At 45.6% G+C, this 16,477-nt stretch overlaps 1 protein-coding gene across 1 annotated transcript in view; it reads right to left on the bottom strand.

Moving 5' to 3' along the window:
• megf10 (multiple EGF-like-domains 10) overlaps positions 1–16,477 on the bottom strand; it is a 188,099-nt gene that overhangs the window by 13,764 nt on the left and 157,858 nt on the right. The window contains exons 19-23 of the mRNA XM_073477850.1: positions 15,903–16,130; positions 2,079–2,194; positions 1,818–1,941; positions 1,158–1,202; positions 860–1,072 (exon numbers count right to left, since the gene is read on the bottom strand). Of these exons, the coding sequence (XP_073333951.1) occupies positions 860–1,072; positions 1,158–1,202; positions 1,818–1,941; positions 2,079–2,194; positions 15,903–16,130 (726 nt within the window). The remainder of the gene's footprint in view (positions 1–859; positions 1,073–1,157; positions 1,203–1,817; positions 1,942–2,078; positions 2,195–15,902; positions 16,131–16,477) is intronic.

Genomic DNA, 16,477 nt, shown 5'->3' with positions numbered 1-16,477 from the left:
CTGAACCATGCAGAGCCAGCATAACGCAGCCCCTGTCATTTTATATAGCATGTTGGTGTTGCGGAACCAAAAGAGGCATGACAGTACACATCATAAAGTTGAGATCTGTGGTGGTGTTTTTGCGCGTTTCCACCCGGTTTCCACCTGGAATCTAAAAATGTCTTAGCAAATTGTTTATAATGATATGAAAGCTGTTAAAGTGTTGTTGTTAAAGTGACAAAGATAAGATGTTTTGCTCAAAATAAATCACATAATCACCATCAGTAAGTAGCAGACTTTGTCTGGCTCTCACTCCCGGAGAGGGATGCTGTTTTCCGGAAGGAAGTTCATCGAAAACTCAATCGTTTTCTAAATTAAATTCAGTGATTTTCTCTATATAAGTTGCCAAAGCAACTACAACGCAACACACAATATTGGAAGGCAACAAAGACATTCTCAGTTACAGTTTTTTGCTCCAAATCACATCACATAACCACTTCCAGTAAACAGAGGAGCTGCCTGGCTCTCACTGACGAGGACAGAAGCTGTTTTCCTGGGTGAAAATGTGATGAGGAGTCGGTAGGACAGATACAGTGACAGTGACTTTTCCATATATAAATTCAGCATTTTAACTTTTATACCGATGGCGAGGCAGAATATATATTTACAATTTTCCCACCTTTAAAAGGCAGCCTAACCCAACCGTCACAGATTTTGACATACCATATATACTGTGGTACAGTATAATGATATTTGACCTACTGTATATTGTGCACCCCTAATTGGATATAGAAGTACACTATAATTCATGCAACTGAGGCATCCTTCTCTATAAGGCACTGACAATGAAGAGTAACAAATGTAAGCTTAAGGTCCTCACCAACTTCATAGACATTGCGGTTATTGGTTGGGCTGCTGTTGCTGATCTCAGCATATGGTGAGTCCTGTCTGGCTGGTGACTTCATTTCCACATAGCCACACTCAGTGTTTTTGGCTGTCAGCAGAGGTGGGTCCTTTATTGTAGCATATGGGTTTTCAGAGCTGTTGAGGGAACAGGAGCTAGCATGATAGAGTGTGCCCTCCACCAGAGAACCTGAATTACAAAGAAGGAGGAGCCATTGAGCGGTGAATACCAACATCAAACCAAGCAGTTTAGTATTTATTTGTAAAATAAATACCTTGTAAAGATTTCCCCGTGTATCTCCTGTCAACTCCACAGGCCCCTGGTACAAAGAAAAAATTAAATAAGGAAGGTTGTTGAATGGCAAACATTATGTGAGATGTGAGGCAAAATTTAGTAAAATTTTTTCATATGAGTAAATTAGGAAATGGTGTAACAATACACAACAGACTCCCATGCACACCAATTATTTGACCTGTTCTTAATTGAATCTCTTGTTTGTTGGTCTGCTTTTGATTTGTTGTTGCCTTTTTTCCATGTAAAATACTTTGCAAACACTGATAAAAATACTTATAATAATGAAACAGAAAATAATATCAGTAAAGGAACTGGGACCATCTGGTGAAGCAATATATTTGTGTTATCTGCATACACTAATATTTAACATGATGATGACTGATCAAAACAGTCAAAGGTAGAGGGGTGCACAGAGGATGCAGCCCTTCTGGCTCCTGCTTATGGTGCGAGTCATGTTTGTTGTAACATGTGTCCTACCCATCTGACCTATGACTATAAGACCCTTCTGGACATGGGTTCATGGAATAGTAAAGAAACCACAGGAAAAATCGATGACCACCTACTGCTGACAACACTGACGGAGGCCACTGTTACGATACTCCTTCTATGTAAGTACACTATAATGCATTCCAGGTCTCACCCAGTTCATTTAAGCAGTCCCTTTGTTTCCAGTCTGTAGGCAGTGTGTCAGTGCTTTCATTTAGAGGAGCCCTTTTACTCTGATCCACATTCTTCAGGTTCACAAACAGCAGGTTGCTCTTGTCCTTTAAAAATAGTTAGGGAGTCAAATATCAGTTCTTAGAATGTTTGAATACAGAATTTTTTTATATATTTTAAATTTTCAAATACAAATCTACCATTTTGTGTCGCTCTATACAGTCTCAAAATTCCACTTCCATACCTTTCCATATGAAGCGTTGTTAACGTGTGGGGAGTTGATGCACTGGGTCAGTGTATGGTAGCTGGGGTTGGAGAAGTAGTTGCTGGGGTGGGCTTCACACGTTGGTGGGTGAGCATCTGAAAAATGACAAGGTGACAAGAACTCTTACCAGGATGTACTAAATGAATAACAGTGCTTCCAGCCTCTGACCTCTAAGGGGCCTCCAAAACCCAATGAACTGTGGCCTCATCCTGTCGTTGCTTTTGGTTTTTAATCAAATCAAGTCGAATCAAGTCAAGTTTATTTCTAGAGCACATTTAAAAACAACAAAAGTTGACCAAAGTGCTTTACAAGGAGATTATATAAAACATAGGAATCTCCAAATAAAAACACAAGACTTTGGGTAATACACAAGAATAGTAATTTATAGACTAAAGAAAAGAGATGTTTTGGAGAGCTACAATTGGTCAGTGGATCCAAAGGTTTGGGAGGTGGAGTATGGGATAAGCAGTTCTGATATGTAAGCTAATGCCAGACCAAGCAGTACTTTGAAAACAAATTTAAAAAATTAAAATCAATCCCGTACTTCACTGGTAGCCAGTGAAGAGAAGCCAGAACAGGGGCGATATGGTGTCCTTTCCTGGTACCAGTGTGAAGGCTGCTGCATTTTTAACCAGCTGCAGGTATAATAGGGCTGACTGTCTGATTCCCTAAAACAAGAACGTTCAGTTACGGGTGTAACCTTTGTTCTCTGAGTGAAGAGACTATCTCTCCACCCATTACATATTACATATGTATGGGGAATCGACCTACTGGATCGTGCAACGTGGATACTCTTTAAGACACACCGGTTGTACCGGCCACGCCCTTGATTAGTGTTGTATAAAACACCTGTGCTGGCGTGGTACTGGTGCTTCATATTGATCGACACACACCTCTGAGCGGTCCTCTGGTAGAGAGATAGTCTCTTCACTCAGAGAACAAAGGTTACACCCATAACCGAACGTTCTCTATCGTATCGAGACTATCTCTCCACCCATTACATATTACATATGTATGGGGAACCTCTGTAAGACACCCCGTGAGGAGGCCGTGCAGACCGAGCACAAGTGCAAATAGATAGATAGATAGATAGATAGATAGATAGATAGATAGATAGATAGATGAACTATTTACAACCCAACCTGGGCCTACCAGCCCCGCAAGACGCAAGGGTGTAGCGGAGGGGTGAAGAAACTCAGATACCTGCCAGACGCAAGGCTGCATGACTTGAACAAAAGATAAACCGGGCCCCTTGGGCCTCAGTGTTGGGAGCGAGAGTAACGAAAACACAAAAATAAGGCTCCCTTTCAGGGCGGAATTGCGGCTAGCACCTGCTCTGCAAAGGATGGGCTAGCTGCTATGTTAATTGAATAGTATTTCGCAAAGGTTAAGGGCGTTGACCAGGTGGCTGCTTTGCAGATCTCCTGTAGCGAAGCACCTCGCCATAGTGCCCATGAGGTTGCCATGCCCCTTGTTGAGTGAGCACGGAGCCCTGGAGTTGGCCCGTCTGTTTCTGTGTAGGCCTGTCGGATGGCCTCTACAACCCATCTGGACAGCGATTTGCCCAAGCGCTCTGCCTTGAAGCATACAAACAGCTGGTCTGTCTTGCGCACCGAGTTTCGGTGCGCGTCATATAACACAACAGTGCTCTGACAGGGCATAGGGCTGAGGCCTGATGCCCAGTTCTGTCGTCTTCCTGAGTGGGAGGAAATGGGCTGAGCTCGATGGTTTGGTTCAGATTTGCATCGGAGAGTACTTTTGGAAGGAAGGCGGGGTTAGGCCGCAGGATAACTCCAGCATTCCCTGGAAGCAGCTTACAGCACTCCTGATGGACAGATAATGCGTGCAGCTCCCCCATTCTCCTTGCTGAGCAGACTGCTAGAAGTAGAGCAGTCTTTAGTGATAGCCACTTCAGCTCGACTGCCTCGATCGGCTCGAATGGGGCATGCTGGAGTGCCCCCAGCACTCTTTCTAAGTCCCATGGGGGCACCCTTGGCGCCTTAGGTCGCACTGTTTGTCGCTGGGCGCCCTTCAAGAATTGTGAAATGAGGGCACAGCAGCGTCCCGACAGACTACGGTTCCCCACTCGTGAAGCCTTAATCGCGGCTACCATGCCTCTGAGGGTGGCAGCAGATTTACCCTGGCCCAGCTGCTCTTGCAGGAACTGCAGGATATGCAGTAATGTGGAAACGAGGGGGTCCACGTGATGGACCTCACACCAAGAGGTGAACTTGCCCCAACGGAAGGCATATGCCGCACAGGTAGAAGGTGCCCTTGCTGACTCCAATGTTTGGATGACTGGCTCTGGTAAGCCTAGGGCCCTTAATTCTGCCCTTTCAGGGGCCATGCCCACAGTTTCAGGCCCTGCGGGAAGGGGTGAAACAAGGTGCCTTGTGCCTGCAGCAACAGGTCTCTCTGAATAGGGAGCTCCCAAGGAGTTCCGTTCAAGAGTGGTGCGATTTCTGAGAACCATGGCATGTGGGGCCAATTTGGGGCCACCAAGATCACTGTCGCATCCCCGAGCCGGATCCTCCATAAGAGGGGGTGGAGAAGGCTGAAAGGGGGAAAGGCGTACAACAGGCCTTGAGGCCACTGGTGAGCCTGAGCGTCCGTACTGAGTGGTGGGTTGTCCTTCCCCAGGAAGTAGAACATTGGACAGTGAGCTGTCTCCCTGGAGGCAAACAGATCGGCTACTGCCGTCCCGAAGCGGTGCCAGATCTGCGCAACAACCTCCAGATGGAGCCTCCATTCTCCTGGCTGAGGGCCTCCCCTGGACAACAAGTCCGCTGCGGTGTTCAGAGGGCCCGGCAGGTAGGTGGCTCTCAGAGAAAGGAACCTTGGGTATGCCCATGTCCATAATTCGTGGGCCAGCTGCCCTAAGTGGGGAGAGCCCAGTCCCCCCTGCCTGTTGACATTGGCTGCTGCCACTGTGCTGTCAGTCCTGACTAATACATGGCAGCCCTGCAGACGTGGGAGGAATTGTAGGAGCGCAAGGTGAATTGCCTGGAGCTCGAGAGCATTGATATGTTGTTTCAACTGCTCGCCGGTCCCGGCTCCCCGGACTCCTAGCCCTGCGTGTACGGCCCCCCAACCTGCCTGCGAGGCATCTGTTGCCAGGAGTTGCCGATGCGTCACGGGGCCCAGTCTGTTGTCCCTCCCCAAGTTCTGTGGGCGGCTCCACCAGTGGAGTGCCACACGAAGTCGTCGTGTCACCCAAACCTTGGTCGACAGGGGAGACTGGGGTCTCAAGCTCAAGCTCAGCAGACAATGCTGCACTGGTCGCATATGCAAAAGGCAAAGTGGGACTATCTGGACAGTGGCTGCCATTAAGCCCATCAGACGGAGACACAGCCTCCAGCTCACCCTTGTGTTGAGGCGAAAGTGGCGGAGGCAAGCCCTTATGGCCTCTCTCCGCTGTGCGGTCAGGGAGATTGATGCTGCTCTGGAGTCCAGGGTCATGCAGAGAAACTGGGTGACCTGTGATGGTTCTAGGTCGCTCTTTTTTTCGTTTATCTGCAGCCCCAATTTCTTGATGTGCCGCAGCAACCTGGAAACGTGGTTGCGGCACATCTGTTGTGTCTGGGCACATACCAACCAATCATCCAAATAATTGAGGACCCTGAGGCCTCGCCAACGAAGGGGTCCGAGGACTGCGTCCATGCACCTTGTGAATGTGCGAGGTGCCAGAGAGATTCCAAAAGGGAGGACCATGAACTTGTATGTTCTGTCCCCAGATTGGAACCGAAGGAAGCGCCAATGCCCTCTCCAAATTGGTATTTGAAAATAGGCGTCTTTGAGATCGACTGTGGCAAACCAGTTGCCTTGATTTATGGCCTGGCGTACTCTTGGAACTGTAAGCATTTTGCACCGGAGGGGACGGAGATACCGGTTCAGGCCTCTTAAGTCTAGGACTGGCCGAAAGCTTCCGTCCCTCTTGGGAATCAGAAAATAGTGTGAGAGGAACCCTGCCTGATGGTCGGCCTTCTCCACTTCCCTGATGGCGCCTTTGGAGAGGAGTGTTGCTACCTCTTTCTCTAATAGTTGCCTGTGGTGCTCGCCTCGTACCGCGGGCTGAGCCCCAGGTATTGACAGTGGGGGTTTGCATAAAAATTGCAGCCGGTACCCCTGGGTCATGGTAGACAAGACAACTGGGTTGGGGCCCAGGGGACCTTAGGCTTGCCTTACATCAAGCTGTGCCGGCGCTTGACATGAGGGGGCCCGAGGGCGACAGCTTCTTTGCGGGTAGGCTAATGGGCCTGAAAGCTCACTGGCATAGCGCCTGGCCTCTTGGGCCTGTTGCAGCATTGTTAGCGCCCCCGAACCGAACATGGCGGTGGGTTCGATTGGCAGCCCTGTGAGAGGTGTACGATCAGCTGGCTGGAAGCGAGACTGCGTCAGCCACAGGTGCCTTCTTGCCACCCAAAGTGAAGCAATCGCTTTCCCTGCTGCTACGGCCTGCTCCTTGACGGCTAGTGAAAGGAGAGAGGAGACAAGCTGTATTTCCTCCATTGTGGTCTCTTCCCCATGAGAGAGATAGCGCAGATAGAGAGAAAGGATTGCTGTAGCGTTGGCTAGTTTTGTCTGAACTGCCATTGCACTGTATGATCTAAGCAAAAAGCCATCCATTGTCCTACAGTTCCTGTTAGGACAGTTGGTTGGTCCTAAAGCTGACCCTGCTGGTGACATAAGGGCAGCCATGGACTGGTCAATTGGAGGGGGGCGTTCGCAACCAATACGCCCAGCCTCGCTCACATTTGCAAGCCGCCTGCTAACACTGGACCAGCGGCAGGATCTTGCAGGTGTGTGGAACTGCGCCAGAACCACACGTCAAAGTCTGGCAGGAGAGGCACCCTTGCCCATGCCGGCCGTGGTGCACCCCTCTCCTCGAAGCGGGAGGTAGGGAGGTGTGGATCCTCTAGTAACGTGATGTCTAAGGCTACTGCTGCTCGATTCAGCACCTCTTGTAGCTGGGAGACCGCAGGTCGCTCTTGCACCCCTGAGCTGGACTCAGTTCTTGGGCTGGACCCCTGCCCTTGGCTTTCTTGCCCTTCTGTCAGCATGGCCTCGTCTCCCGAGGGAAACAAGGAGAGTACATCCTCATGTGTTTCCCCTCCTGAGTACCCTGGGGGTAAAGAGGAGCGGCAATCCTCTCTGTTGGGGAATGCAGTCGCTGGCGCTTTCCAGCTCCGTCATTTTTTGAATGGGAGTGGGGCCGTTTTCCAGCAAAGAAGTGGGCATGAACCTCACTTGTGCGCAGAGGCATTATAAAGCAATTCATGCATGCTGCAGGGTTTTCTCTGGCAGCCTCAGCATGCTCGGAACCCAAACATGCTATGCACTTGTCGTGCCCATCCTCCATAGGCAGTGTGACGTTACAGGCCACGCACACATGAGTGGACGCACTGGCCATGATGGCAGACAACATCGGTCAACGGCTTTTCTATTTCAATTTAATTTTTTTTTTACTACTTTACTACTTTTTAATACTTACCTGAAAACTATACTTACCTGCCTCTTTATCCCTCTATTTTATTATTTATTATTATTATTTAATTGGGAAAGCCCCCCCCTTTTTTTTATGCCGTTGCAAAGATCACATGCGAGTCTCGCGTGATGACGTCACGCCTGGCCACGAGGGTTTGTTTAACTCGGAGAAGTTAGTCCCCCCTTGGGCTAGGCTAGGTTAGCTGTTTGTCGGTTTGGTCGTGGCTCTTTGATTGTTTGCAGAGAGACCAACACCTGGAGCTGAAGCCCATGTGTGCGTCGTACGGGGAAAGTTACCAAATGGGGGAATGTATACACAATGCGTTTGCCCCACTTGGGAACAGACAGGCCAATGCCAGCTGGAGTCCAACCTCCCTCGGTCGCGTTTACAGCACCAACGTGTGTAATACGCCATACGGGGGAATGTACACACCCTGTTTTGACTGGGGGAACAGACCGGCCAATGCCAGCTGGAGCCCAACCTCCCCGGGTTGCGTTAACACACCACCGTGTGTAATACGCCGTACAGGGGAATCACAACGAGCTTAACTTCGGCACAGTAGGCCAATGTTGTTAGCAGCGCTGCGGGTACTTACCTGGATAGCACTAGCTCTTAACAACGAGGACTACACGGAATACAACCACCAGGGAGAAAGCCTTGAGACAATTCTCCCACTACTTAACTGCGACTTCAGCGACAGGTAAGCGGCTACAGTTGTGCTCCTTTTAAAGTTTATAGTCTATGTCTTTTGAGGCACGCATGTCCGTGTGGAGATCAAAAAAGCACTAGTCCCACGCCAGCACAGGTGTTTTATACAACACTAATCAAGGGCGTGGCCGGTACAACCGGTGTGTCTTAAAGGGTATCCATGTTGCACGATCCAATAGATCAATTCCCCATACATATCTAATATGTAATGGGTGGAGAGAGTCTCGATACGATAGAGAACTGCAGCAATCGAGGAGAGAGTAAATGCAAGGGTGAACCAAGGTTTCCAAATCTTTTAACAGGCAGGAATGATTTTCATTTTGCAATAGTTCTAAGATGGACGAAGCTTGTGCTGACAACTGAGTTGATTTGTTTATCACATTTTAAAGTGAAGACAAGGGCCCCAGGGCATTGATAATTGTCAAAGGATGGTCTGCAGGGTCACAAATTAGGACCTCTGTTTTATTCTGGTTCAGGTGAAGGAAGCTTTTTACCATCCAGGATTGTACATCCTCAATACATAAGAGAGTTGACTCTGCATGGACCGCAAGTTTTCAGCGGGAGGTGCAACTGTGAGTCATCCACATAACAAATTGATAGGAGATATGTTTTTTGAAAATGGACCCCAGAGGGAGCATGTACAATAAAATGGGGCATAAATCTGAACCTTGTGGTACTCCACAGGAGTTGGGAGCAGCGGAACACAGAGGACACATTAAGAATATTAACAGAGGCTGAACGGTCTTCGAGGTAAGAGGCAAACCACTGAATGCCAACAACAAACTTAAGGCAGGCTAAAAGAATGGAGTGATCAACTGTATTGAAAGCAGCCAAGAAATCTAAAATAATTAATATAGAGTAATTTCCTGAGTAATGCAAGGAGCAGATCATTTGTCACCTCAGAAGGGCGGACATGTTGTGTACTGAAACCTGACTGAAATGTATCCAGTATGCTGAATTTGTTTAAATAGGAGACAAGTTGAGAAAAAAACAACAACAAAAAAACTTTTTCAAGGATTTTGGATACAGTTTGGAGTTTTGATATTTGACAGTAGTTATTAGAAACATTGGATTTAAATTTGCTCAGATGGGGTGAATGACAGCATGTTTAAAGCAGGGTGGGACATGGCCATGTTGGGACCCACAGATGAAGTCTTCATTGTGGATTTCTAAATGGACTCTGAACTGAACTCAGTTTCCCAGAATTCCCCAGTCTTCACACCTACCTAGGTGCCAAGAGACCCAGCTTTGAGCTACTATTGGTCAGGGTGACGGACCCCCCCACCAATTAGTCAAAACTCTAGCTCCTTCCTTTGTTCTAGATCTTCTCCACCGTGTTCCCTACGGGGCTGCCTGCCCTCAAGTTCTCTTCTCCTGGATTCTTCAAGGCCTAACAGCTGCTGAGAGTTGCCAGCCGCATTTCCAGCAGGCCCTAAGAACTTCTCACAGCAACAATGTGAGGTCCTGCTAGTATTCCAGCTTAGTTAGCGCTAGCAGCTCCAAAACAAAGCTTACCAGCTACTACACAATCCAAGGAACATGAAGCAAGTTAGCACCGAGCTGCTATCCTTGCAAAGGAAAGGCGCTACCAGTTTCCTCCACCTGCTGTCTTTCATCAGACCTTGCACAGCAAGAACAGCATTGTTCAACATTGGAGTTACAACCTTCTCCTGCTTGGCTCATCAGCCAAGAACCACCAGCACATTTTCTTCAAAGACTGGTAACATTGAACTGGGCCTAGATAGCACACAGCATAGCATAGCATGGCTTAGCACAGCACTTTTTAACTCTGGTTGATGTAATGCATGTGTTCAATCTCTGTGTTTGCTCACTCAGGTCAGGTTATTGGTAATTTGATGTTAGTTGAATTATGCTTCACACAGAGTCAGGGTCTTTGCATGCAACCAACCATCTTCTCTAACTTGGCATCACATGACACACATACACACTCCTTCAGCCTGGAGCATATCACACCCACATGTGATATCAGTGAGCACATGATGTGAGCACCACCATTGTTTCTTGTTCTTTCCTGTCAAAAAAACAAGTGGTGATCCATCAGCCATCTTGTAGTCCCTTTTGATCAGCCATTTTGTTTGTAGTCCTCCTTTGTCCATGCTTCCAGGCGTGGTACTTTGAACTAGGGATGTCCCGAGCCGATCTGCGGGATCGGGATCGGGGCCGATATGGGCATTGTTTCACTGATCGGGATCGGCAATTTTGAATATGGACCCAAGCCCGATTATTTTTACGTCAGCTGTCGTAAACGCCAGAGCACAATTTGTGGCAGAACGCAGACGCGCACATAACATTACTCTGGCAAACCTGTGGATAAAATGTCTGCAGTGTGGAAATATTTTGAATTAGAAAGCGAAAGCAGTCCAACGGCGACATGTAACATCTGCAATATGACCGTGTCGCGAGGGGGTAACAAAAGAGCTGCATTTAATACTACAAATTTGATACGGTACATATATGATACAACGAGTTCACTCAAGCAATACAGACAAAGGCATGGAAGCACCAAACACTCATGGATACTTTCAAACGGAAAGAGAAATATCCTCGAGACAGCGACATGGCCAAAAATATTACAGAGAAGGTAACTGAATTCATCGCTCTGGATAACCAGCCCATCTCCGTGGTAGAGGATCAGGGTTTAGTTACTGACTTTGTTTACTTGGTTGTTTTTGTTAAAAAAAACAAATGAAAACCAATGTTGCAAAAGGATATGCAGAATAAGATAGAGCCATATGAAAGTATTTACTTTGTTTCAACAAAATAAAAAAAAACTAAAAATTAAGGAACAGCTTGGATGAAGGTATTTTTATTTCTTAATGCAGCTGTATTATCTAGGAAAATATTAGTTAGGGCTAAGTATCGGATCGGGACTCGGTATCGGCAGATACTAAATATTAAATGACTCGGATTGGGATCGGGGTAAAAAAAACCTGATCGGGACATCACTACTTTGAACCTTAGCCACCATTTTGCTTTTGTTCTTCCAGACACACACACATACAAACACACACGCCTGTATATAGTACATGTTAGTTAGATTGTGTGTTTTCATTTTGTGTCAAGTAAAAGACTTTTGAACCTTCATGCAGTCTATTTAATATTGTACAAGATTGAATGTTGCCAACCTCTACTCTGCCAAGGACTCCAAAATCCTTCAACCATTACTAGCTGTTATGGTAATTTTGGTTGTAGTTATTAAGTTAATTATTAATCATAGTTACAACCTGACAGATTAGTAACTTTTTATGAGACTGATTTGGTGAACTTGTTATCTTTTCCCTTCTTCAAGGGTGATGCCCCAAGGTGATCTAATGTAAAGTGGATCTTATTATTTATCATAATTATCGTAAAGCACTACAACCATTTACCACTCACTACGGGAGCTTAAGTGAGAACAATGGGGACTGGAATGCCAAGAGTTAAAATGGGATCATGAGTATGACCATGTATATGAGTTTAATCTGTGACTAACTGGGTAAGATTCATCAAAATCATGCCTCCACCTCAGCCGGTAAGGCTCAGTAAGTTAAGGTATTTATATTTAGGAGTACACAGACTCAAACTCAAACTGGTGTTTGTAGGACATAGCACAGACTCTTTGAGGAAAGTGTTGTATGAAGAGAGATCAGCACTTTGAGTTACAGGGCTTGGGCCAGGGGAGGACAGTTGAGGAGGCTGGTGACTTGGGGTGAGACAAGGGGGCAAGATCAGGGTGTTGAAGTTGGTGTGTGTTGTGTAAACAGTCACGCAGAGGACTGGACCACGTGCAGAATATTGACAGAAAGCATTTGGCTACCTGGCCAACCCTGTCTTTCTTGAAGAGGGAAGCATGCTCCCAGAGCAAATTAAAATTAGCAATAAAAACAAAGTTGTGAGAGCTGCATGGAGACTGGAGCCAGGTGTGCATGTAGAGGAGGCGGCTAAAACATTCAGCTCTGCAACCTAGAGTGGGGATAAGGCCAGAGATAAAAATTGATTTTCCACAGTCCTTTAAAACGTTAAAATGGGGGTTGAAATAGTTTTTCGTGCCTTCTGACATATCATTGGTCCCCAAATGCAGCAATATTCTTTTAATGGAGGTTGAGATTGAGGGCAGAAAAGCCTAAAGTTTTTCCCAGGGAATGTGGCACCAGGAAAACAGTGTGTGATGGCCTTGAAGAAGCAGATGTCCCTGGTTTTGGAATCTCCAATGATTAATGTAGTGGAAGGAAAGAGAGGACAGGGAGAGGTTGTGTGTAAGCTCATCCGTCTGCATTGAGGATATTGGGTGGCTGGAGGGTCCTCGCAGATGAACAGCTATGGGAAGGGACGGCCTGAGAGAGACCTCCTGAGCGTCTGATGATGACCTCCTGTAGCATCTTGCGGCGATTTATGCCATGGTGGAGTGACAAGCTGCCCGACCAGAGTGGGCCACAGATGGAGGGGATGCAGCGGTGACAGAAGGAGGAGCAGGGGCCAGGACTGGAGTCGGGACTGCAGAGGCATCAGCAGGATGGGCAGAAGACTCATCCAACATCAACTTGTCCTTCAAGTGGTTGAAGAGAGTTAAGGGAAGTGTGGGAGCCAACTTGTGTTTTATATGTTTCAGTTAAATAAATAAGTGTAGTTTGTATTTTGTTTAAAAGTGCACGTGAATGGAAATAAATAATTGATTTAATTGAATAATAAGTTAATTATAAATATGTAAACGGTCAGCTAAATTCATTTGATTTACTTCATGTTTAGGTAAGAATATGATGTTTTGTATTGAAAAACAAGGTTTCCGTTAGGAGAGTCATCTTATGTTACTGTCACTTTAAGAGAGTAGGTCTCTTGAGCACACAGAGGTGTGCCGTAGTACTTTTTGCTGATTAGGAAAGCTAAATTTTGATCACTCCCGTAATAAGACACTGCAAAACCTTGGAATAAATATATTTTGTTTTATCTTTTCACATCGGAGTTCTGTGGAAGTTTTTCCTGCTCAAGCGAATGTACACGAGTCAAGTTAACACTATTGATGAGCTTCTACTCCCTAAGGAAGATTTAGAGTGGCTTTCTCCCCTCCAACCAGACAGCCAAGGCATACAACCTCTGTCTAGGATGGCTGAAGCAGCTTTGGAGTGGAGCTATGAATTGGGGTACTGGGCCCTGTACCAAGGCTGACCCCTAAATCATCTGGCGGCAACAGTTTTGTTGTGTCCAGGTTCAGTGCAGCAGCAGAGGGTGTGGCTCCCAGTGCCCCAGTGTCCAGCTCTTGCTCAGGAGAACAGCTTTGCTCCTCCGCTGCAGGGCCTTCTGTGCAGACCTGCTCGGAGGCGGCGTGCATCGAGGGCAGCCATGGAAGGGTGGCCGCAGACGCTGACAGGCTGGCCACACTGGATGCTTGTATAGTGCTGACAGGTGCGTTGCTGAGCTGCTGCTGCTTCTCACTCCGTGTGTGCTGCTGCTGCAGTACGTCTCCTGCCCGCCCTAACTGTCTACATGGAGTTTGCCTTTGCAAAGCCCGCCGCAGCACTGTTGCATCTCACAGGAAAGTCATCTGTCACAGCCCTGACACAGAACACATGAAACTTTGAACTGGTCAGATAACAACTAAGATCATAAATCTGCTTGCATTCCAGACTGATTTGAACGTTAAATGCTTCTACCTTTGCAGCAACCTTTAAAATCAGTATGAAGTGACTGTTTTAAATTCATTCATTTGTCATTATGCTCATGACATTCAGTTAAATTCTTGTTAAGGGTAAACGAAACCCAGTGTTTAACACCTTCCAAGCCCGAGTTATTCATTTAAGGTTTTCATTGCATTTCTAACATGTGACAATACTGCCATCTACTGACCATGTATGGATAATCGGTTCTGCCATTATACTTATGTAGGCAGTACACAGAATACATCTTATGACAATTAGTGAAGGAAATGTTGTAGAATCCCGATTTTGTTTAGTCAAATAGTTAGGAACTATTTACTCTTTGTTTAAACGGTTATATGCGTGACGTTAACCTTCTTCATGATAAATTACCTAAAAGAGGAATTCATTTATATAAATGTTTTGTTTCTTTGTTTCCTTCTCTTTTGTTTATATACTCCTAGTTCACATATTACTTGTTCTTGATATTTTAATAGGTCATGGTGGATGACATATATGTATTTTCAGCACCCAAAACTCCATGTTTCAATAATCTAGAATTTCGGGAATTACAGTCTCAAACAATGAAAGGACGAAAAGGAGTCCTGATTGGTTGATCGACTGGAAAACACACCCTGTATTATTTCTTATTTTTCTTACCTTTAAGTTTTTAGCCACTTATACTCTTGTCCTTTTTTCTATTGTTACTTATGTACCTTTTTGCTTTGCATGCTAGTTTCCACTTTTCTTAATTTGATAACCAAGTTTCAACGCCAACTAAGTTTTTCTTTTTTATAACCTTGCTACCAGTTTTATACCACATTGCATTTTTTCCCGAATAAAGCCAATAGAACCAAAGTAATACTTTGCCATCAACCAGCTGAGAACCAAACAGACAGCCTGTCTGTACTACACCTACGAACACGGCTTCCAATGATAAGTGTCAGACTCCGAACACCGAATCACCATGATAAGAGACTTGGCAGAGCCCTTCGAATGGATCACACTTTGTCTCTGGTACCAAAACACCCAGAGTTTGCCGTGAAAGGGTTCTGTCCATCGCATCCAGTGCTTTGGTTCTGACCGAGTTCTCAACTCCGGAATGGCATTCACATCTAAAAGTAGGCTAAACCACCCTCTCAACTGCTCATGACTTGGTTGATGTCAAAATAAATGTAATAATAATAATAGTCTTATTGACAGTAATTCAACCTCCAAATTTTGCATTTTCCTTCAGCATTAGCACTAGAATCCGTAGTGAACACATTATTTACTCCACTGTTCCCCATTTCCTCATTCAATTCACTATCATCATTTTGACTGCTTGTATTTGGTAAAAATTTCATTTCTGATCATCATTTCATTTCAGTCATTTGTGTTAATATTTATGTTAATAAACATTTTCATTTAGACCCAGTCGTGGTTCTGTGTATTCCTTTGAAGCGGAGAACGGAGATCAATTTAATCGAGAAGTCACACTTTTAGATATTTGACTGATAACTTGATTGATTTGATTTCGGTTTTCTCTTCGGAGTTGGTGTCCCTAAGACGAATGCAAAAACATTAAGATTGCGCTATAATGCGATTTTCTTTTACACTCACTGAAAGAGCGAGAAAGCGGGAGGGAAAAGGGGAGGCAGGGAGGGAGAGAAAGAAAAAGAGTGCACAGGAAAATACTGATGCTCACTTGTGTGTTCTCTTCATGTCTGTGACTTATAGTATAGAGCATATTCACTATAAGTGCTGTTTTATGATTCATAGCATTATTCTAGTTTTGGTAAACAGGTCCATGGACTCCGTTTAGCATAAAAAAGAAATCCTAGTAAAAGGTTTTAAGAAAATAGAATTTAACTGTTTAAGAGCAAAAAACAAGGCACATTTTACAAGAAACAAGTGGTCCAATTTGAGAAAAGACCAGCGTAAAATGCCTGGGACAACACATGCTGATTCCAGTTTAAATTAGGTCAACCTGTAATGTACCTGTGTTGGTGTAATCAGTAGTGCCCCTCAAAGCAGGAGTGTAGGTCACAACTGGCATGGGCGGCTCTTTGCCCCTGTGTTTCTTCCTTAAGATAATGAAGAGGAGGAGGAGCACAAGCACCAACAACACCAGGACAATGATTCCTGCAATGGCTCCAATCTGGTAGGTGTCCACCTGCATGGCAGCACTGGTCAAACTGTTGAGGCTGCCCACCACCACTACACCAGCTGAAGGAAGAAGGAGTTGGAAATGTACAATGAGATATAGAGACAGTGAGAGTCTGTTAGGTCTAAATGACCATCTAGTAAACAGACTTAGACAAAATAAGTCTTCATCTGCCCAAAGATAGATAATCTAAGATTGAGACAGACCCTAACCCAACATGTGATCGATGCAAACAGACTCCTGCTACTTTGTTACATATGTTCTGGACTTGCCCCAAGTTGTATATATTTTTGTGCTCCATCTTTTAGACCTTCTCTAGAATATGTGGGAAAACAATAGACCTTCTGCTCTGCTTGCCAGAAAGCTTATATTATCGAACTGGAAGGACTTTGCCCCCCCCCAACGTATG

The sequence above is a fragment of the Pagrus major genome, chromosome 1, assembly GCF_040436345.1.
Source record: "Pagrus major chromosome 1, Pma_NU_1.0".
NCBI lineage: Eukaryota > Metazoa > Chordata > Actinopteri > Spariformes > Sparidae > Pagrus > Pagrus major.
Note: the sequence above shows the minus strand (reverse complement) of the source record. Positions and strands in the feature narration are given on the sequence as shown.